The 21,670-nt window shown below is 39.5% G+C and overlaps 1 protein-coding gene across 3 annotated transcripts in view; it reads right to left on the bottom strand.

Annotated features, from left to right (window-relative positions):
• Positions 1 to 21,670, bottom strand: part of MFSD14B (major facilitator superfamily domain containing 14B) — a 73,268-nt gene that overhangs the window by 8,595 nt on the left and 43,003 nt on the right. For all 3 annotated transcript variants that reach the window (XM_043566229.1, XM_043566230.1, XM_043566231.1), the window contains 4 exons: positions 10,612 to 10,739; positions 8,937 to 9,051; positions 3,409 to 3,627; positions 1,732 to 1,845 (listed from right to left, as the gene is read on the bottom strand). In XM_043566229.1, coding sequence (XP_043422164.1) covers positions 1,732 to 1,845; positions 3,409 to 3,627; positions 8,937 to 9,051; positions 10,612 to 10,739 — 576 coding nt within the window. The remainder of the gene's footprint in view (positions 1 to 1,731; positions 1,846 to 3,408; positions 3,628 to 8,936; positions 9,052 to 10,611; positions 10,740 to 21,670) is intronic.

Raw genomic sequence — 21,670 nt, 5'->3', positions numbered from 1 at the left:
CCTGGCCCATCCCTCCATCCAGCTAGTGATAATACTTCTGTCTCTCGGTCTATTTATTCTGAGCACCTCACATAAATGCAATCAAACAATCTATGGTTGCAGTTTCTTTCACTTGGCATGATGTTCCACAGTTCATCCCCACTGAAGACTTAGCGCTTCACTGCTTTTTCTTGCCAAATGTTAACATCCCGTTGTACGGATTTGCCACATTTGTTGATTCATTTCATGAGCTGATGAACATCTGGGTTGTTTCTACTTTTTGGCTATTATCAAAAATTTCTGTAAAAGTTTCTATGTAGATGTGTGTTATAGGAATAGATTTGCTGGGAACCCTATGCTGAACACCTTGAGAAACTGCCTATCCCATTTCACATTCCCACCAGTCATGTCAGTTTCCATTTCTTCACACCCTTGTCTTTTGGTTACAGCCATCTTAGCAGGTATGAAGTGGTATCTCATTTTGATTTGCATTTCCTTGATGGCTAATGTTCAGTATCTTCTCATGTGCTTATTGGTCATTTGTGTATCTTCCTTGGGCAAGTATCAATTCAGTCTTTTTTGAATTTTTTTCAGTTGGGTGGTCTTTTCATTTTTGAGTTAAAAACTTATACTGGATATAAATTCCTTATCAGATGTACAAACACCAAATGCAGTTTGAACGTGTGTGTGTGTGTGTGTGTGTGTGTGAACTGCTCTTAAAAGTGAGCACAAATACAAAATAACGTAAAATGATTCTGATTTACCGTTAAGTGTTGGTGGTAGTGACATAAGCATATGTGTGGGAAAAAGGGTAGAAAAGAAAATATCCACAGTTCCTTATTCTGAAGGATGATGATTTTTCACTTCCTTAAGTTTTCCCATTTTTCCTACACTGAATGTACCTTTAATTTAATTACAAAAGCACATACGATTTTCTACATTAAATATGTTACCTCATTGGTCTTCCCTCTAAATCTCCAGCATCTGCTCACAAAAAATGAATAAAACTGAAATAGAACTGTTTACAGAAACAGTTTTACTTATATACCACCATATAAAATATTAGTCTCATACTCTCAGGAAAACTAAAAGAATGGCAAGTTTAACAAGTTTCAGTTAAAAATATCTCTCGACAGAGAGGAATTTATCATAGGAGGAGACCGGCTCTGCCATATGGAATAAGCCATAGAAGGACTTCCAGTGAAATCAGTAAAAGACTGGGGCAGGATTGCAATGGAAGGCAACATGCGTCTCCGCAATCCCAGAGAAACAACAACAGTTGGAAAGGGAACTTGGTTTTAAATTGCCTTAAGCTAACCGCCTTTTTGGGGGGAACAAGGTAAAGTATACATTTTTAAAGACAAAAAAGGTTAAGGGAGAGATTATTTAGATGACTGTTTGCAAGCCCCTTCAAGTCCACAGCAGTGTTGAGCTATGGCCTTCTGAAGATGTCCCAGGTCGGTTCACATCAAATCAACTTGACCTCTCTCTGTGAAATTTAAATGATACATTCTGTTTATGCTAACTCTCAAGGAAATTTTTCTCACAGTCAACATTTTATAGTATTTGAAAATATCATTGTATTAAAGGTTCCCCTGATTGCTAATTATACGTCAGCACCTACACTTAAACTATAGCTAGAAGCAGGTCCACACATTTTTTCCGCTATACGGTTTTCCTCAAAATACCTTTAGACAAATCCTAATCTTTGATTTCTTCATGTTCTAAAGCTACTAGGCACCCATTACCCACCTGTCTGAGATAGAGAAAAAAACTTGAATACTGTCCAGCTTCAGGAAGGTATGAAAGAAACACGGTGATGCAAATTAGTAAGACAGTAGAATCTTTTCCAACTTTCTTCAGTGACTAGGAATAAGCAGAAAGAGAAACACATAAAAAGTAGGAGACACTGACTGAATCACTGATATTCTGGGATACTGGTTTCATTGTTTTGATCTATTAGGGTGAATTATAAAAGTTGAACAGATTAGAAAAACAAGTAAATATTAACTCTATGGCTGTAAGTCCTAATTTCATAATTTTATGTTTACAGTTTTACAGCTTAAAAAACAAAACAAAAAACAAACACTTGCTCATCTTTGTTAACCATACCAGTTCACACACCCTGTGAATAGATCCTGAAAAAATACTGCTCCAGAACCTTTTAAGAAAATCTCGTCTCTCTCTTTCATTCATAATATAACCCCTTTATAAATACTTCAGGGTTTTTATTATATGTAAATTTACTATATCCTTTAAAATGTTAATATTCAATTGGTCTGTAAAACTGGAAGCCAAATAAGTATGTTCTAGTCATGGGGTCAGTGACAAGATTCTCTGACCAGTAACAGCTTTTTCAATCTTCTTACTTTTTGAATCTTCCTTTTTTACACAGAATTGTTGAGAAGACCAAAAGGTGAGCTGAGGACGATAAAGTGCTTCTGTCTATGGAGACCTTGCTGCACACCAGACACTAGATGAGTTAACTTATACACTCACCAAAACTCCCACACTAGCCTGGAAAGAATACACGGTAGTAGTCGTGCTTCACAGATGAATTTCCGTGTGTAACCTGATCACTACATGACAAGAAAGTAGGAGGCCTGACTGGCTCCCAGGTCCCTACCTGGTTTCCTTCTCTAAGCACTGCTTTCTCCATGTCTGACATTAGGGCGCACACAAAATGACCGGGGGCTCTAGGTCATGGGGGCTTTTTAGAAAAGAATTTCTCATGAGTTATTTTTCTTATACACATTATTTCCTCACAAGTACAGAGTGATTAAAATCAGCAATCAAATCTCTGGTTATTTTTTTCCACATATATTTTTCTTCAAGAACAATGTTATGTCAGACAAGGGAGGGAGAAGGGGAGAGGTAAGATTCTTCGTCTCAGTACTTTTTCTAGTTGTTAATGGGATCCTTCCAAAAAAATTAAAAATGGTAAAAGCTTTTTAAAAGTAAAGAACCCATTCAGTCCACAAAATACAAGTCCAGAGCCTTGTACATTAACAACTGAGAAAATAGCTACTACAGTCAGGCCAAATCCATTCACCTTTTCTGAATTTAAGTGAATGGACACAACCACTTCAAATGGCCACCTTCATTTTGTTTAAAAAAAAAAAAAAAAAAAAGTGAAAACCATGCAATAAAAAAAAAAAAAAAAAAAAAACTTCCTTCCCAAACCCTCATCAGGCATTAACTGAACATTTTTTCTTCTCTCTTCCCTCATGATACCACATGCGTGACTTAAACATAAACTCTATATAATCCTTGATTATATTATAGGATTATAATCTATAATCCTGTAGACAACTACAGTCCCTTATATGCAATTTTTTTTTTCTATTTTTCCTGGAGAAAGAAAGGGATCAACAACTGATGGGATGCACGAAGCTGCAGAAACATTCAATATTTTCATGTTTTTATTACCGCAAAAGGGTCTGCTTGTTTCCAAGAAATCTTAGCTCCCCAGGAAAGCGGCCTCATTTTCTCTGGCAAAGATTCTGGAACAGCCAGTAAGATGAAGCAGATGTCCAGAACAGCCACCACTGTGGCCACCAGCACAACAAGGCTGTCTCCGTAACTGGCTGAAAGGTATGCTCCAATGGCCGGGCTGCTCACCAGACTTGCTGCAAAGGTGGCTGACACCTGTGGAAAAGCACACTCTCATCCACGGTCCTGGCCACTACCACAAACACACACAGAAGGCACACTCTCACTTAGTCCCATCTGCTGCAGGTGCACACCTAATTCTGGTTCTCATGTGGAGTCCCAAAGGGACGGACCATGACTGTCCTTCCCCGGCTTTAAACAAAACAAAAGGGATGTGTTGTACATACATTTCGACAATGGAAGAGTCATTTCATTTTAAGTACTTGTTCATAAACTATGAACTAACAAGATATCCTAGAAAGCTACAAGAATAAAGATTAATGGTATTAGAAACAAAAATTGAGAAAACCTTCCCCATAAATAAAACACACACACTTTAGGGTGCGCCTGGGTGGCTCAGACTCTTGATTTTGGCTCAGGTCATGATTTCACTGCTTGTGAGGTTGGACTCCATGCTGACAGTGTAGAGCCTGCCTGGGATTCTCTCCCTCTCTCTCCGCCCCTTCCTTGCTCACGCACGCTTGCTCTTTCTCAAAGTAAATAAAAAGTAAAATTAAAAAACCCCACCAACATACACTTTAGTCTTCTTTAATTGGGCAATAGGGATTTGGGGAGAAAAGCATGACAAAAATTTCTGCAGGGCTGATCACAAAACTTACAAATTACTCTGGGACTGTGTTGACTTCATATTCTAAAAACACTGACTGTTTGGAGTGCCTGGATGGCTCAGTCGGTTGACCGTCTGGCTTCGGCTCAAGTCATGATCTCAAGGTTTGTGAGTTCAAGCCCCGCGTCAGGCTCTGTGCTGACAGCTCGGAGCCCGGAGCCTGTTTCGGATTCTGTGTCTCCCTCTCTCTGCTCCTCCCCCACTCGTGTTCTGTCTCTCTGTCTTGATCTCTCTCTCTCAAAAATAAACATTAAAAAAATAAAATAAAATAAATAAAAACACTGACCATTTTATTATTTGGGGACCATTTCATTACCACAGAGAAGGAAAAAAACCCTGATATTCTTAGAGAAAAAGCTGTAAGAACATCAAAGCTTTTTATTTATTTTTTATTTATTTATTTTTTTTATTAAAAAAAATTTTTTTTTCAACGTTTATTTATTTTTGGGACAGAGAGAGAGAGAGAGCATGAACGGGGGAGGGGCAGAGAGAGAGGGAGACACAGAATCAGAAACAGGCTCCAGGCTCTGAGCCATCAGCCCAGAGCCCGACGCGGGGCTCGAACTCATGGGCCGCAAGATCGTGACCTGGCTGAAGTCGGACGCTTAACCGACTGCACCACCCAGGCGCCTCCATCAAAGCTTTTTAACTAGAGATCCCTGGGCTGTTGATTTGGGTTACTCCCAACCTGCATCCAATACCAGAGACCACAAAGCCAACTGTCACACTTGCAACCTGAATCCATGTGGAATCTCTGCACACAGCTTCCTTTACTTTGGAATGTAATCTGCATGTGCAGAAGCTTAAATGGGCAGTCTCCAAATTATAACCAGATTGAGTGCCAAAAATATAAATTGGTTATTTAAATTTCTACTAGATTTCAATAGAAACCACTGAAATCATTATCTATTATTAAAATTATGACTCCTGGTTAGCCAAAGACATTTTTCTTTCACCCAACACCCTTCCAAATAAATGTAAAAATACAATATATCTGAAATTAATATTACACTAAAGACACTATAAAAGTAAGTCCAATAAAAACTTTCTGGGGGAAAAAAGGAGGTGCACAGAATTCCAATTTGGGGAACAGGAATCTTGGTTCAGTGTTTATTTAATTACCTGCTATGTACCAGGTGACTAAGAAGACAGAGCTCCTGCCCTTCAGGTTTTTCCATATTATTTGAGAAGATCAAGGCAAACACGTAACTACATTATAAACTACAATGACATGCAAATGGCTATGGCAGCACTGCTGTGGGGTTCTCAGGGGCTAACAACCTCTTATCTGCACAAAATGGGTCAGTAAAGTCATTTATTCGTAACTTTTTCATTATCTTAATCCTCTACCGCATTTTTGTACCTAAACCAAGAAGACACTCTACTCAATGTACAAATAAATAAACAGCAATAGAAAGGTTAAATAGCTGTCTTAAGTTCATATGATGAGCAAGAACTAGAAGTCATTTTCCAATCTCTAAAATTAATCTTTCCCACTAAAATAGAGAGTCAGATTTACATCTGCTAAATTTCAGCTGAAACTGCTTTTTATAATTCCATAGCATTCCAAGTCTAAAGAATCTAACGATAACTTGAGTTTAAAGAAGAAAACAAGAATTTATTTATTTGTCAAAATGACATTTATCTACCATCATAACCGTCTTCTAGCCATATGGACATTTTCTTTTCAAGTTTATTTTGAGAGAGAGAGAGTGAGTGAGCAGAGTAGAGGCAGAGAGAGAGGGAGGCAGAATCCCAAGCAATCCTGTGCTGTCAGTGCACACCCGAAAAGGGGCATGAACTCATGAACCATGAGATAGATCATGACCTGAGCCAAAATCAAGAGTTGGATGCTTAAATCAACTGAGCCACCCAGGCATCCCAAATGGACATTTTCTAAAATAAGCATTGTTCAATAACTCAAGATTTGGTCATTGCGAACAATGGACTTAAATTATTATTATTCTCGAACAACGATTTAAATGATGGCATTCTACTAAGCTCCCCTCAAAATACTTTGGAAAGGACTCAGTAGCTACTTCGGATATAATGAAATTAATGCTCATTAATAAAATGGTGCATTCTAAATCATGGTAAACTTTTTTTTGGAGAGAGAGAGAGTACTCACGAGCAGGCAGGGGGCAGAGAGAGAGAGTCTCCAGGCCCAGTGCAGAGCCCAACACAGGGCTTAATCTCACAACTGTGAGATCATGACCTGAGCCCAGATCATGACCTGAGCCAAAATCAAGAGCTGGAGGCCAAAATCAAGCCCTGGAAATCAAGGGCACTGAGCCACCCACGTGCCTCTATGTTGAACTTTTAAATTCATCTTTCTCATCCATGTGCTGCCCCCTACACTGCTCTGAGAAAGAGGTGCTCTATTTTCTGGTATTTCTACAATTTAAATATTTGTAAACTGCCATAGAGAAAACCTGAAATTAGCAAAGGCAGAAATCTTTTTTTGTTTACTTATTTTGGGGGGGGGGCGGGGAGAGGGGAGAGAAAGAGAGAGAATGCAGAGGAGGAGCAGAGAGAGAGGGAAAGAGAGAATCCCAAGCAGGCCTACACTCTCAGCACAGAGCCCAACATGGGGCTTGATCCCATGAACTGTGAGATCAAGACCTGAGATGAAATCAGGAGCCATACATTCAACCAGCTGAGCTACCCAGGCACCCCTAACAAAGGCAGAAATTTTAATGACAATCTTTAAGCTTTCAAAACAGAGTTTAGGAAACAAGCTTAAGACTTATGAGTCTATGTATCTGAAGAGCTGAAAGCCTCCCAGTGGACTCAGATGGCAAAACAGGGTGGATGCTCTCAGACACAGAGAGGTAGGTCCACCTGTCCTTCTAACACAGCCCAATTCAGTTAGGGCCCTCAGTGCCCAGGATTCTATCCCACCACCAATTCCTCTACTGTTCTCCACCTATAATTTTTCCTCCCTAAATGGTACACTGAAATAGGTATTAGTGAGGTTTAGCTTCTTAAAATATGCAAAAAGTAAAACGTAAGAGAGTGCAAGTAGGGTAGGGGCGGGGAGGGGGGCGGGGACAGAGTATCTGAAGTGGGCACAGCGCTGTTAGGGCTTAAACTCACAAACTGAGAGATCATGACCTGAGCCAAAGTTGGTCACTCAACTGACTGACCCATGCAGGCGCCTCCAGGAAGTGAGATTTGAAAGGAAGAGCAAGACTGGGGAAAGGGGAGAGATAATGTGGGTTTCCGGCATTCAGTCCTCCTCCAACGTGTTCAACAGCTGGATCACTCCTCTTTTATCCACCTTTTCTCAATGTAAACATTTCAAACACAGGGAACTTGAGAGAACAAGTGGAGAATGCACCACCCCAACTACACCACTTTGCATGTGGACTGTTTTGAACTGTAGGCAATTAAGACCCAGCAGGCTCAGGGAAAGCTTTTTTGCCTTTCTTTTAATGCCTGAAAGAATTCAGACAGGGGCCTATATCAGGAAGAGAGCTATGCCAGAAATAACTTTTTATATCAGAAAGACTTATTTGCATGGCATGGCACACATTTACTTACCAAACATTTGTTCTTCCCATCTTCCTGTGAACTGTCTTCCTCCCCTCCAGAGCCCAAGACCCCTACCCTCTTTTCCTTAGCTCAGGATGGCATATAAGTCTCAACTGCGTCCAAGTCTCTCGTGTCTTTGGAGCTCTGTCCAAAATTAAGTGTTTCCCTCCTATTAATCTGTGTCAGTTTAATCATTAGGCCAAAGAACCTAGAAAAAGGGGTAATTATCCCCCTGCAACAACACACACATACCTCAGCAAGTTCACACATTGGACACACGCCCACACATGCTCACATGACATCTTTTCCTCTGAGCCACATGAGTAGCCAAGACACTGAGCTAAAGGGCTTTAGCCTCCATCTTCTACAAGTCTTTCTTCCCTACGAAACTGCAATGCCATCATCACATTTCGGAAAATCAGAAATTATCTAACACTTACCAAGAAGAGATCTCCTGTAACTTTCATTAAGCACTCCACAATTACACAGTACCATATCCCAAGTAAGTGCCTGAGACATGCAAGCAGCAATAAATATAGTAACAGTGGATTAACATGGTTGAGGCACAACATCTCCCTAACTGTGAATTAGGTGCATGGGGACTTATCTCAGCACCAGTTCACTGTTTATGGTTCCTCAAGACATAAGCCAACAGGAAACAAATCAACTTTTTAAAATATTTTGCAGTCAACAACTCACATTCCTGACAAACTTCCAACCCTATACATTATTATACATTATTAACAATTTCCATCTGGCTACTTTAAACTTCATCAATTTCCTAGGGGCGCCTGGGTGGCTCATTCGGTTAAGCATCTGACTTCAGCTCAGGTCATGATCTCACAGTCCATGAGTTCGAGCCCCGCGTCAGGCTCTGTGCTGACAGCTTAGAGCCTGGAGCCTGCTTTGGATTCTGTGTCTCCCTCCCTCTCTGCCCTTCCCCCACTCATGATCTGTCTCTCTGTCTCAAAAATAAATAAAAACATTAAAAAAATTTTTAAACTTCATAAATCTTTTTTAATTGCTGTAGATTTTATGTAAGTCAGTATTTACAATTTTTTAAAAAATACTTAACACTTTAATACTTTAACACAATTTAATTATAAATACTTCTCTGGTTACAATACATAAACTATAATCTTACCCATCCATAAGCAGTACTTCGCTCATGTTCCTGAGTGACATCAGCTACATAAGCAAATATCACAGAGAATGTGACCGAGAAGACTCCAGACACAGAAATCATCGCAAAATACCACCTATAAAAAGATTATTTTAATTACCTGGAAGAGAGGTGGCAGTGTGCATACACTTTCATAACCAGAGCTAATGATATTATGTAAAGATTATAAACAAATAAAACCAAATATATGTATATGTATATTTAAAGATATAATAGACTACTAATAAACTGATAATCAGGATGGGGAAGAAGTAGAAACATACCAATTTTGTAATTGCTCAAAGGATGTCAGTACATGCAGGTGAAAAATGAAAGAATAAGGGGATTAAGTAAAGATATAATCTTAAAGGTAGCCAACAGAAGAGAAATAAAAACTTAAAATTTCCTAGCTTTAGCTAAGAAAAAGACACATACAGCATATGACTTTGAGAGAGCTACACAAAGGCAGAAATCATAACAAAAGTATTAATGTATTTAACACTAAAAAGTTCAATCATATGCACAGATGCTTTTAAATAAATATTGTTAAGATACCAACAAAGAAAATCTCACAGAACAAAAAGTAGGATTTATCCTAGGGCAAAGGATATTCCAAGATTAGAAAATACATTCATATAATTCATCATAGTGATAGATAATATTTTTCAACACAAAAGCTACCTTAATACTTAAATGATGAAACACTGTAACATTTCCTTTATATACATGAAAATGTTAGGTTCACAATTATCACTTTTATTTAACATTCTTCATTAGTCAATGTAAGTAGCAAAAGCAACAGCATGAAAACTGGAAGAGGCAAAATCATTTAAAGATCTAAAGAAAAATATTTTAAGGTATTGAGAGGACATTAAAAAAAAAAGCCCTCATTTATCAGAAAAGCATGACTTGTTCTTGGACATAAAGACTCAATATCAAAAAGTATTTTATAAGATTCATCATCTGGTAGAAAATAAAATGATCCACCATGGGTACCCAACATATTTACAATGTAACAAATATTGGCAAAAAATTATGAGATAATCAAATGACATTTACCCAAGCCAATAAATACTGCATTAAAACAACAACAACCCCTTCCATTCTAAGGTATGTTCTTTACACCTTATGAAGAACATCTCAGCATTTTGGCCAAATACCATCCTCTGGAACTAAGAAAAACATCTAAGGTACAGCTCAGGTACAAATTCCAACCCATCTTTGGTAACTGAAGAGACTTGGTTACATGTTAATACTCTCTATCATGAAAAATGAGATCAAATTCAAATTCCTATTATGAGTGAGAATAGGCTATTGGTCTAATAACTACAATGTACTCAAAAGTGACTCCTGTCTATTGATATAAACTGTGTTCATACAGTGCCCTAGAGCAGTGAGCTGACAAAAACACATTTGCAGTCACAAGGGTTGAGTACAGAGATGGTACACCCCCTCCCAGGACCCAATCCTTTAATTAACCTCATGGCAACATCTTTAAATGTCTTAAAGCCCAAACTGGCTTTCAGTATTATCAAAGAGATTAAATAAAAACACAGGTACCAACTGCTTTGAAACAGTTAAGAAATGCTCTGCAGATGTACTATTCACATGTGACCCCAAACAGATAGTCATGATGGTGGAAGGTCAAGCCACTCACCACGGGCTGATCCTCATCAGTGGAATTGGGAAGCAGGTGAAGAAGACGGTGCCCAGGAGAAAGGGTTTCCTCCCCCACACATCAGACAGAGCGCCTATGAGGGGGGCACTCAGAAAAGACAGCAGGCCCTGGAGAGGAAAACAGAAACAAAGGTCAAATGTACAATATGATCCCCTAATTACTTGTAATTCTTATTTTCTAAATGCTCCAATTTATTTTTTTTTTTTGCCCCCGAACAGAGTAATTTGAAGCATTAAATGCAAATTATCATTTAAAAACATTCTAGGGGCGCCTGGGTGGCTCAGTCAGTTAAGTGTCTGACTTTGGCTCAGGTCATGATCTCATGGTTTGTGGGTTCAAGCCCCACATCAGGCTCTCTGCTGTCAGCACGGCACCTGCTTCAGATCCTGTCTCCCTCTCTCTCTGCCCCTCCCTTGCTCACACTCTCAGAAATAAAATGAACTTAAAAAAACAAAAACCATTCTAACAAATTTCTAAACATGCTTTAGAAAAGGAAAAAAGGGGGAAGAGTTTGTTTTTTAGGAGAAACTGGAGAAGAGGGGATATGAAATATGTACACCTATTTTACATATTTTTGCACCAAGCATATGGGAAGAGACCAAAACTTAACTCATTTTAATAAATATGTGTAGCTCTAAATCAACTGCTCCAATGAAGACATTTTCTCACTTGCTACCTGGTCCCTGACCCTGGTCCTCCAGACAATATGTGCTCCCGTTGATGAGCTGCAAACCTTGCTCTGATCCCTTCTTTAAAACCCTGCAGCGGTTCCCACTGTGCACAGTTTAGGAGTCAGCAGGTATGCAGGGGTGAAATGAACACCTGCACTTTGCTTTTATAGAAAATTGGGTGGGGAGAAAACAGATGAGACAAGAGTAGGAAAATGTTGGTAAGTAGTGACACTGGGTGAGTTCATAGGTGTTCATTTTGTCTGCTTTTGTGTACTGGAAATCGCTCAGCACAGCATACAAACAGGACACTCCAAGATCTGGCTCCTAACACACATCCTATGCTTTGGCTGTATGAAGCACCTCCTAGTTTTCCCAGCATACCGTCCTCCTTTGTGCCTGTGGGCCCTTAATGTGCCTGCATACACTTCCCACAGTTGGGCTGGGTAAACTGCCAGTCGTTCTTTACAACACCGTGGGGAGAAGCACCTCCTCCTCTTAACTTCTCTTAGCTCCTCAAGCAGAATTTATCACACTGGTTTTTGTGGAGTGCAAAACAAATTCCTCCTGCCTGGTACGTTTCTAGCTCTTCCACTGCAATTTTAACACTTGTTATTTATCTTTCTTCTCTTTCAGGACGGTTTCTTCACATCTCTGTACCCTTGGTGCTTATCACAAGGCCTCATAATAAGGGCTTTCAAAGATTTGAATTAAACTTTAAGAGGAAACCAAAGTCACACTGCTGGCAAGAAAAGGAACAGGATTCCAATCTATCAGCCCTAGGTAAACCTAGAACCCACTGGCTGGGAGACACGTGCACTGAAATAAAGGGGTCGGTGAGAGGAAGACTCAACGGAAGGCAGGCAGGGTGAGGAGAAAAGCTTTTTAGCTCCTCTGAAATAACATATTAATCCAAGCCCATGATCAAATCTTGTAATTCAATTTCTAAGTCACAATGGATTTCCATTTAGCCTGTCCTTGTGTCAAGACAGTAAACATCAAGAATTAAATGGTGTTCCTTTAAGAGCCAAGCAACTGCAGAAAGTGGGGCTTAAATTCAGGACTTGTGACTGCCAGTTTCATGAATTTTAGAAAAGAAAATCTTCAAAATTCTCTAAAAATATCAAGTACCTGCATATGTGGGTAGTATAGAACTGGTCAACAAGAGGTCCTTGGGGGGCTCAGATGGTTAAGCATCTGACTCTTGATCTCGGCTCAGGAATTCAAGCCCTGCATCAGGCTCTGGGCGGACAGTGTGGAGCCTGCTTGGGATTCTCTCTTTCCCTCTCTCTTTCTGCCCCTCTGCCCATTGGCGTGCTCTCTCTCAAAAATAAACGAACATTAAAAAAAAGGGGGGGGAATGCCTAGGTGGCCCAGTTGGTTGAGCATCCATCAGTCAGGTCATGAACTTATGGCTTGTGTGTTTCAGCCCCGCGTTGGGCTCTGTGCTGATGGCTCAGAGCCTAGAGCCTGCATGTAAAGAAACTTAAGAGGACAAGGCAGTGAAAATCCACTACTATCACAAAACTAGTAACAAAAACTCTTTAAAGAGCTCTGGGAAAGTTTCTGGACAGTTCTGATTCCAGACTTCACACAACACTTTAAAATATGGAATGTATGCCATTTTTAAACAAAAGACAGGAGAAGGCCAAGTATTAAAGTTATATTTAAAATAATGCATAGCTAGGGCGCCTGGGTGGCTCAGTCGGTTAAGCTTCCGACTTCGGCTCAGGTCATGATCTCACAGTTTGTGAGTTCAAGCCCTGCATTGCGCTCTGTGCTGACAGCAGGGAGCCTGCTTCGGATTCTCTGTCTCCCCCTCTGTCTCTCTGCCCCTCCTCCACTCATGCTGTCTCTGTCTCAAAAATAAACAAACATTAAAAAATTTTTTGAATAAAATAATAATACATGGTTTTAACAGAAAAAATGTACTATCTTCGAGATTATGAATTTAAGTGGTAATTTAATCTATCCATTAAAAATATTATTCAAATCAAATTCTTAGTAACAATAATAGATACTGAAAATAACTTTATTAAGATGCTAAAATACAATCTCATACAGTTCACCCCTGAAGAACACAAGGATTGGGGCACCAACACCCACCATCTTATGCAGTCAAAACTCCTTATCTAACTTCTGACTCCCCCAAAAGTGAGCTACTAACAGCTGACTGTTAGCCAGAAGCTTTACTGAGAACATAAACAATTAACAATATTTTGTATGTTTTATGTATCATATACCATATTCTTACAATAAAGCTACAGAAAAGGTTAAGAAAACCTTAAGGAGGAGAAAATATATTTTACAGTACTGTACTGCATTTGTCAAAAACAAGAAAAGTGCCTGCGTACAAGGGGACCCATGCAATTCAAACCCGGGTTGTTCAAGGGCCAACTTGTACTTGCCTCTTTGGAAAACCTGAATTTCCTAAAAATCAAAGACTTTCTCCTCTCCCAGGTACTTCTTCACTACCCAGTCTGGCCTGAAATTCTATTAGTGCACATTGTCAGAGCAGCAGATTGAGGACATTTGTACCCTGATGAAATGGGCAGGTACTTCTTCAGTACTAATGATGCAGGATACAATTTGCAAATGAGAACAAAATGTTTAAAACTTAACACCAGACAGACCTGAGAGGCAGACCTCAAAGCCCTCATCTCCATCAGAAATACAACTGATTCCCACCATTCACAGTAGTTATGTTCTGTAAGGTTGCCACAAACACTGAATTACAGAATAGGCAACGACTGCTCCTCGAGGAAACAGTGTCAGGTTCCTGCAAGCCTCTGGTCACCTATTGTCATTTACTGATCAACACACGACCGTGATTTACGTGTGTTTCTGTTTAAAGACACTTTATTTAATACACATTGTTGACTTATGAACAGTGAATTCTCAGTCAACAGCACTACAGCTCATGCCTGAATGAGGCTTATCTGGCAGCATTCTCTCTGTAAGGCACATCACAGACCTCTTGCACTTCAAGATAGTAGTCAGTACTTCAGTACTACACACAGGGACATTTTAAACAGCCAAATCACCAATAAAAGGCACAAAGATGCAAAATATGTGGCACTAAGTGGACCACAAGAAAGACAGATGTACGGTGATAAGACCTGAAACAAGTAGATGGAAGTTCGAACAAATGGCTGGGCACTCACACTTCTCCCCTCACCCCAGTGCATAAATGACCACAAAAGCCAGGGTCTGAGGGACCCGGGGAAATGGGGAGGGACTGCTAATGGAATTGGGGTTTCTCTTCAGGGTGATGAAAATGTTTTAAAATGGACTGTGGTGGGGTACCTGGGTGGCTAAGTCAGCTTAGCATCTAACTCTTGGTTTGTTGATCTGGGGGCCACAAACTCAGCGAGTAGGTGGACTGGAAATATGAGATCCAAAAATAATGAGGGTCAGCTGATGCCATGCTTATCATAACCCAACCAGGACTAGATATAACATGATGTGCAGGTGTCCAGGCACAGATGGTGAAATTCACCAACGGTTCAGCACAGACACGTCAGTAAGTTAGCTTCCCAGTGGACACAGGTGTTTAAGGTGGCATAATTAACTGGCCAATAATTCTGACATGACTTTAGCCTCTAAAGTGACAAAACAGCAATTAGAGTTTATTGTTCAATTAAATACAATTATCCAATAAACATTTTGAAGTATACAAAGAATGACAAATACAACTCATTTGAAGCACCCATGCATAAATTTTACACTTAATATAGCCATCACAGAAGTTTTAAGTGTACGTTTTCCTGTTGGTAAATATTTGACTAAAACAGTTTGTGTGAATATTTTTAAAACTAAAGACGGCTTTTTGTTTTCCTTTACAGTATAATTAACCTCACGAATGCATTTGAGGGGGCACTGGCACCAATGAAGAATAAAATACAAAGTCTTTTAACTACTGCTAAAAACTTTTCCATGAAAAAGTTCACATTCTATGACAAATTTTCAGTATTCTTTAATAAGCAATGAGGAACTTGTGACATGTACTTGGTTACCCCAAAGTTAGGTTCATTTTGATCTTTCATACAGTAATTCACTAATAATGACTTTTATCTTGCATTTCTTAAAAGATGAAAGACAAAAATCCTACTTCAATAGAACTGTGTTATTTATATAATTGACAAGTATTTTCACATAAAGGGACCTGGGTGGCTCAGTCGGTTGAACATCCAACTCTTGATTTTGGCTCAGGTCATGATCTCATGGTTCGTGAGTTCGAGCCCCTTGTCAGGTTCTGGGCTGACAGTATGGATCCTGCTTGGGATTCTCTCCCTCCCTTCCTCCCTCTCTCAAAATAAACAAACTTAAAAGAATATTTTCACATAAAAACAATATTAAAACAAGGTCACCTTTCTGACCAAGGACCCACAGAGACCCTGCACAGTACAGAGCCTCCCTTCCCAGGGTACACGTCCATCAGTGCAAGAGGGCAAATGAGAAATGTGATATATAAAGTGATTTTAATTCAATTAAAGTCTGGAAGAGTGAATGTGCAAAGCAGGAGAAGGATCAAAGAACAGCTGATGCCAGAGACTTCAGGGAAAGAACAATATGGGCAGGAGGGCTAGGGTGTTTTGTCTTGTTCCGAGGTAAAGGGAGAGAAGTAGGGAATATTCAATAAAAGAAACAAACGCAGATTAAAGTGAAATAAATTGTTGTAAATAAAACATAAGTAAACAGACTTTTCCTTAATTTTAGAAGTAGTAGGGCTACTGATTCTTCCAATTCTGATTCCAAGAAAGTTCAGTATAGGTTTTAAAGTAATAACAACAGTAACAGCTAGCATCCACATTTGCCAAACTCCTCCTGGTCTTTCACACGTCTTCCCCTGTGAGGTAGATGCTATTAGGGCCAACAACTGGCCTGAGGCTCATAGCGGCAGAGGCAGCATTCAGCTCAGTGTGCGGTGGCTCCAGGACCGAGTCCTAACCCTAAAGCCCACAGTTCAAACCAGTTATTAAAGTAATCTGTTAATATTTCCAGGTTCCCAACCTAAAGCTAAGAACTAGTCTTACCTACTTGTGAGTACTCTTACATGTTTTCTTCAATGGATAAATTAGCCGTCTGTCATAAAAAGTCTGCACTTAAAATGGATGAGTCATCTCTCAAGTTTAATAATTTTATTTATAGATAACAGAAAGGATAATCTTTATTCAAGTTCTTGTCCAAATTAAGCAAGAATTATTCTGCACACATGCACACATGTGTGCGTAGGAAAAGCTCTCTGTACTTACTAACACCAAAGAGCAGCTTGAAGAAACTTTAAAGATACCTATCTTGGTTTTCTGTTTTGTAATTCTTAAAAACATCAGCCAAAAGTTTCTGTATGTGCTTATGCTAAGCTATGACTTGATTCATTTAAATGGCAAGATGACAGTTGAGCAGCAGCTCCTGGAATACAGGAACTTGACATTTAATCCCCTGGAAGAGCATCACGGAAGAGGGTCTACACGCCTTCTCCTTCATCAGAGTTGATGGCCAAGTCTAGAGTGAGAAGCAGCCCATCTGTAGGTGGCCCCCTGTGGCCATGCCCTGAGCCGGCTTCTGTGACGTTAAAGCCAGACAAGATCATGACTGCCTGCTTTAAAGCCACCCTCTTCACAGTGATCACTCCAGGTGTAAACTCGGACATGTGGCCCGCTTAGTCTGGGACACTGCTAAAGATGTCTAATTTTGTAATAAATACAAAACATGCAAAAGAAAGAAGTTTCAAGAAATTTCAAGGCAGACACTGGGCCATCAGACCAATTGGTCTTAATGAAGAAAATTATTACAGTCACTCCACCTGCTCCTATTAACCAGCAGCCATAACTAGACTTCATCTGCCAAGTGAAACCAAGGCATCTCAGCTTAGTGTTGCATTTTTGACAAAGTGTAGCTAAAACAAATGTGACAGTTAGTTTTAAGAGTCACCTTGGCTAGGCTATGATACCATTATTTAATCAAGTGCTAGTGTGGGTGTTTCTGTGAAGATACTGAGTAGCTCTGATTAACACCTAAAACAGTGGCTCTAAAATAAAGGGTTCCCTTAATAATATGGCGGGGGAGGCTGCTCCAATCAGCTGACAGCCTTAAGAAATCTAAAGTTTCCAGAAGAAAGAGTTCTGCCTCAGGACTGTAGCATTAACTCCTTCCTGAGTTAAGTCAGCCCTACATTATTTCAGACTTGTCAGCCCCATAGTCATGTGAATCTATTTGTTAAAATAAGTCTCTTGGGGCACCTGGGTAGCTCAGTCAGTTGAGTGTCCAACTCTTGATTTTGGCTCAGATTATTATCTCACAGTTGTGGGATCGAGCCCTGTGTCGGGGTCTATGATGAGCGTGGAGCCTGCTTGGGGGACACACACACACACACACACACACACACATTCTCTCTCTCTCTCTCTCTCTCTGCCTCTGCCCCTCTGCCACACTCTCTCTCTGAAAAAAAATATTAAAAAACTAAAATCTTTATATATATAATCTCTTAATAATATTAGCAAAATGAAAATAGCAAAAACTAGTATTTACACTGTAACTTAAAATCTTAAGAAATAAAGTGTTTTATTTCCTTATAAAAACTTACCAAGAGTCATTTGAACAGTGCCTGCCTTCTTCCTAAGCCAAGTAACATGTGATATGCAGTATCTTCTATGCACTGGCAAACTGCCACACAACTCTTCTAAATTCAGATCAACTTTCAACATTCTATGCTTTGTGTTTTCAATGTCACGAAATACCATCTCTGTGAGTCCCTTTAATGTGAAGCATTTTGCGGACATCACCTCCACTGGGACATCTTCATCCTGTTCATCATACCATTCTTCTCATTTATGCCGACAAGTGTATCTTTGCTAAGTCCTTTTGGCTGTGTGCCCCTGTCAGCTTATTTCTTCTAGAATTCTGCAGAGGTTCTACCCAAATATTGCTTCTACCATTATCTGTAATTATTTCTTCACTGCCCTTCCATCCTTGTTGGCCAATTCCTTTTCACGGATCTGTTTCTGTAAACTGTCATGTGGGTTTATCACTGGAGACAAGAAGGCAACACAATCACACGCTTTGTTGTCTGGGCACGAACTCAGACCAGTCACTGACATTTTGAAATGCCATGAACAGACACTGATGATGATGTTCATCTGTTACTAGCGTCCTGTGGACTGAGAAGCCAGGAGCAGTTCCTACTGCAAGCAGTTACTCAAAGTTAATATACCACGGTAATGGGCTGGTATTTTTTAACTGAACTTTAGTAACTGGAATTTGTGCATACCAGGATGTGTAAAAAGAGGGGTGCCTAGATTTCATATAGTTTCTAATGTCATGGAGAAATTATTATATCATTAGCGACTGCTGATACAAGAACAAAGATAAATACTTATAGTCTCCATGTGAGCTGGATCTTGACTATTTGAAAATGCATAGAAAAAGACTGGAAAGAAATGCTAAGTCAATAATATTTATGAGCACCTATCATTTGCCAAGAACTGTTCTAATCTCTGGGGACAGGAGTAGACAAAAATTCATGCTTTCCAGAAGCTTCCAGTCTAAAAGAGGAAGGGTGAGAAGGACAAACAGTAACAAGATAAAGCAGAATATACAGCATGTCAGAGGTGAGATTATAATGTTTCTGGAGAAAAACAAAGCAGAGAAGGGAGACTGGAAGTGATGAGAACAGGTTACATTATTCAAGACAACAGACAGGAAAGGCTTCACTAAAAAATGACACCTGGGTGAAGAGTTAAAGGTTAGGGAGTGAGGCCAGTATCTGGGAGAAAGAATCAAGCAGAATAAACAGAACCTGCAGAGCACTCAAGCAAGCACAAGCTGAGGAAGCTATGGTCAGTGGGGGTGCAGAGAACAGAGGTGATGCCAGAGAAGAAAGTGGAGTGGGCATGGGACTGGTTAGCGATACCATAAGCTGGCTTATATTGTATCAGGACCTCTACTGAAACCAGGTAGTGTTTTCACTACAGATCTACTTTGAAGGTAGAACCACAGAATCTGTTGATGGAATAGATTTGGGAAGAGAAGGAGTCAAGATGACTCCAGGGATTTTGATACGAGCAAGAATGGCATGACCAGTAATTGAAATGAGGAAGGCTTGTGAGCAGGTCAGGCTTGAGGGGAAGACCAGGAACTTAGTTTGGCATGTTAACTTAAAAAAAATTTTTTTAAATTTTTTTTTCTAATTTTTGTGAGAGAGAGAGAGAGAGACAGTGTGAGCAGGGAAGGAGTAGAAAGAGAGAGAGACACACAGAATCTGAAGCAGGCTCCAGGCTTTGAGCTGTCAGCACAGACTGCGACATGGGGCTGGAACCCATGAACCGTGAGATCATGACCTGAGCCCAAGTCGGACGCTTAACCGACTGAGCCACTCAGGTGCCCCTCCTCTTGTATCCTTTACTGGTAGTCACCCCAAATATAAGCCTTCTCACCCATGCATCACGATTATAAACTTACAAAGTATAAATTAACTGTAGAAAATCTACAAAGAAAGAATATAAAGAAGAAAACTAAAAATTATCCATTCACATGCTTTCAAACTTCAGGGGACTCCTTTTTAATCAGGTTTTCCCCCTGCTTATACACATGTATTTTGGTAAAAACCAAAGCAAAACCACGCTGTAGCTCTATACCCTTTCTGTCTCACACATTATATGGTAGTCTTCAGAAATGTGTTCTTTATGTGCTGCTATTACATCATATGCCTGTGCTGCAAAGTACTTATCCTTCTAATTTTAAGCCATTTTAATGGTTTCCATGTTTACTATTACAAACAGCCCTTTACCTGAATCTTTGAATAACTCTATTGATTAGAACAATTTTCTAGAAATGGAACAGCCTTTATTAAAATTAGTGAATACTGTGAGGTTACTAAAACGCTGCCTTCTAGGAAAGCTATACCAACTTAACTCTCTCATCAGTCATGTACGGGGACCCCATTTACCACAAACTGAACTAGTTATTGTCAGTTTAAACTTTTCTACCAATGCTTATGTGAAAATATAATCTCATTCCATTTGGGATCCATTGCTTACTAGTGATAATCTTATTTTTACACTGACATCTTTTGTAAACTGGCAGCTTACATCCCTCCTTGCCCTTCTGGGATATCAGTAACTTTCCTATGGTTTTACCTGGAAGGCACTTCTATGTGGTCCTCCGTCTACTATACATGTTGCAAATAACGTTTTGTCATTTGTCTGTTCATTTTTATGATGGTGGTTTGACTTACCAAAGTTAAAATACTGATGTAAATGACTCAATCTTTTCCTTTATATATTTTTTCTAAGAAAAGAAAATCTTTTCCCAAAAATAGTTAAGAAAATGGTCATCAAGATTTCCTTCTAATACTTTTTGTTTTTACATATTTCTCTTTGCAACATTTATTATTCGGCACTCAGAGGTATTGTGCTAACAGCTTATATACCAGCTCATTTAATCTGTATCATCACCCTGTTAGATCTTTTATCTTTCTCATTTCATGAATAATGAAACTGAGGTCAGAGAAGCTAAATCAAAGGTACTAAGTGCAGAACACAGACTTAAAGCTGAAGCAATCTGAAGCCACATTCCTTGCACTGTACTTACACACGCATTAAGCTATCCAATTTGAGCTACTTTGATGTAGGTGCTGTCACATCCATATCTCTGACACAATAACCAATCATTAAAGTTCCAGTAAAGCGCAATAAGGTCAAGTTCAATATTTATCTAAGTTGCATAAGTCCTTGTCTAAGCCCCTGAATCAATCCAAATACCTTTTATTTTACATATTTTTAGAATAACACTGTTAGTGTCTCTAGGTCAAAGTGCAGCATACTGCTTGGCTTCAGAGTATACATCCAGTTGATTTTACTCTGCAGAACCAGACTAAAACACATTTTAGTAGCTGGTCCACATGACAATAGATCATAGAGGAACTTCCCCAAGAATCTGCTGTAAGGATAAATTTATGTTGTATATTTATCAATGCTTTCTCTCATTTAATTTTTCTCTTGATCTATGCTAATCTAAAACTGGTGCTTAAAGGCCCACTTGCCAGGTTTCTTTCTTTTTTTTTTTTTAAGATTTTTTTAAAGTTTATTTATTACAGAGAGAGAGAGAGACAGGGAGGGAAGGAGGGAGAGAGAAAGCGAGCACAAGCAGGGGAGGGGCAGAGAGAAAGGGAGAGAATCCCAAGCAGGCTCCACACTGTCAGTGGAGAGCCCAACATGGGGCTCAAGTTCACAAACTGTGAGATCATGACCTGTGCCGAAATCAACGGTCTAACTGAACCCCCCAGGTGCCACCACATGCCAGGTTCCTGATAACACTTCTCAATGAGGACTGAAAACTTCTTGCTTCAACCTTTAAGATGCCATTTTACT

This window comes from Prionailurus bengalensis, chromosome D4 (assembly GCF_016509475.1).
Source record: "Prionailurus bengalensis isolate Pbe53 chromosome D4, Fcat_Pben_1.1_paternal_pri, whole genome shotgun sequence".
NCBI lineage: Eukaryota > Metazoa > Chordata > Mammalia > Carnivora > Felidae > Prionailurus > Prionailurus bengalensis.
This window is presented reverse-complemented; position numbering and strand designations above follow the sequence as displayed.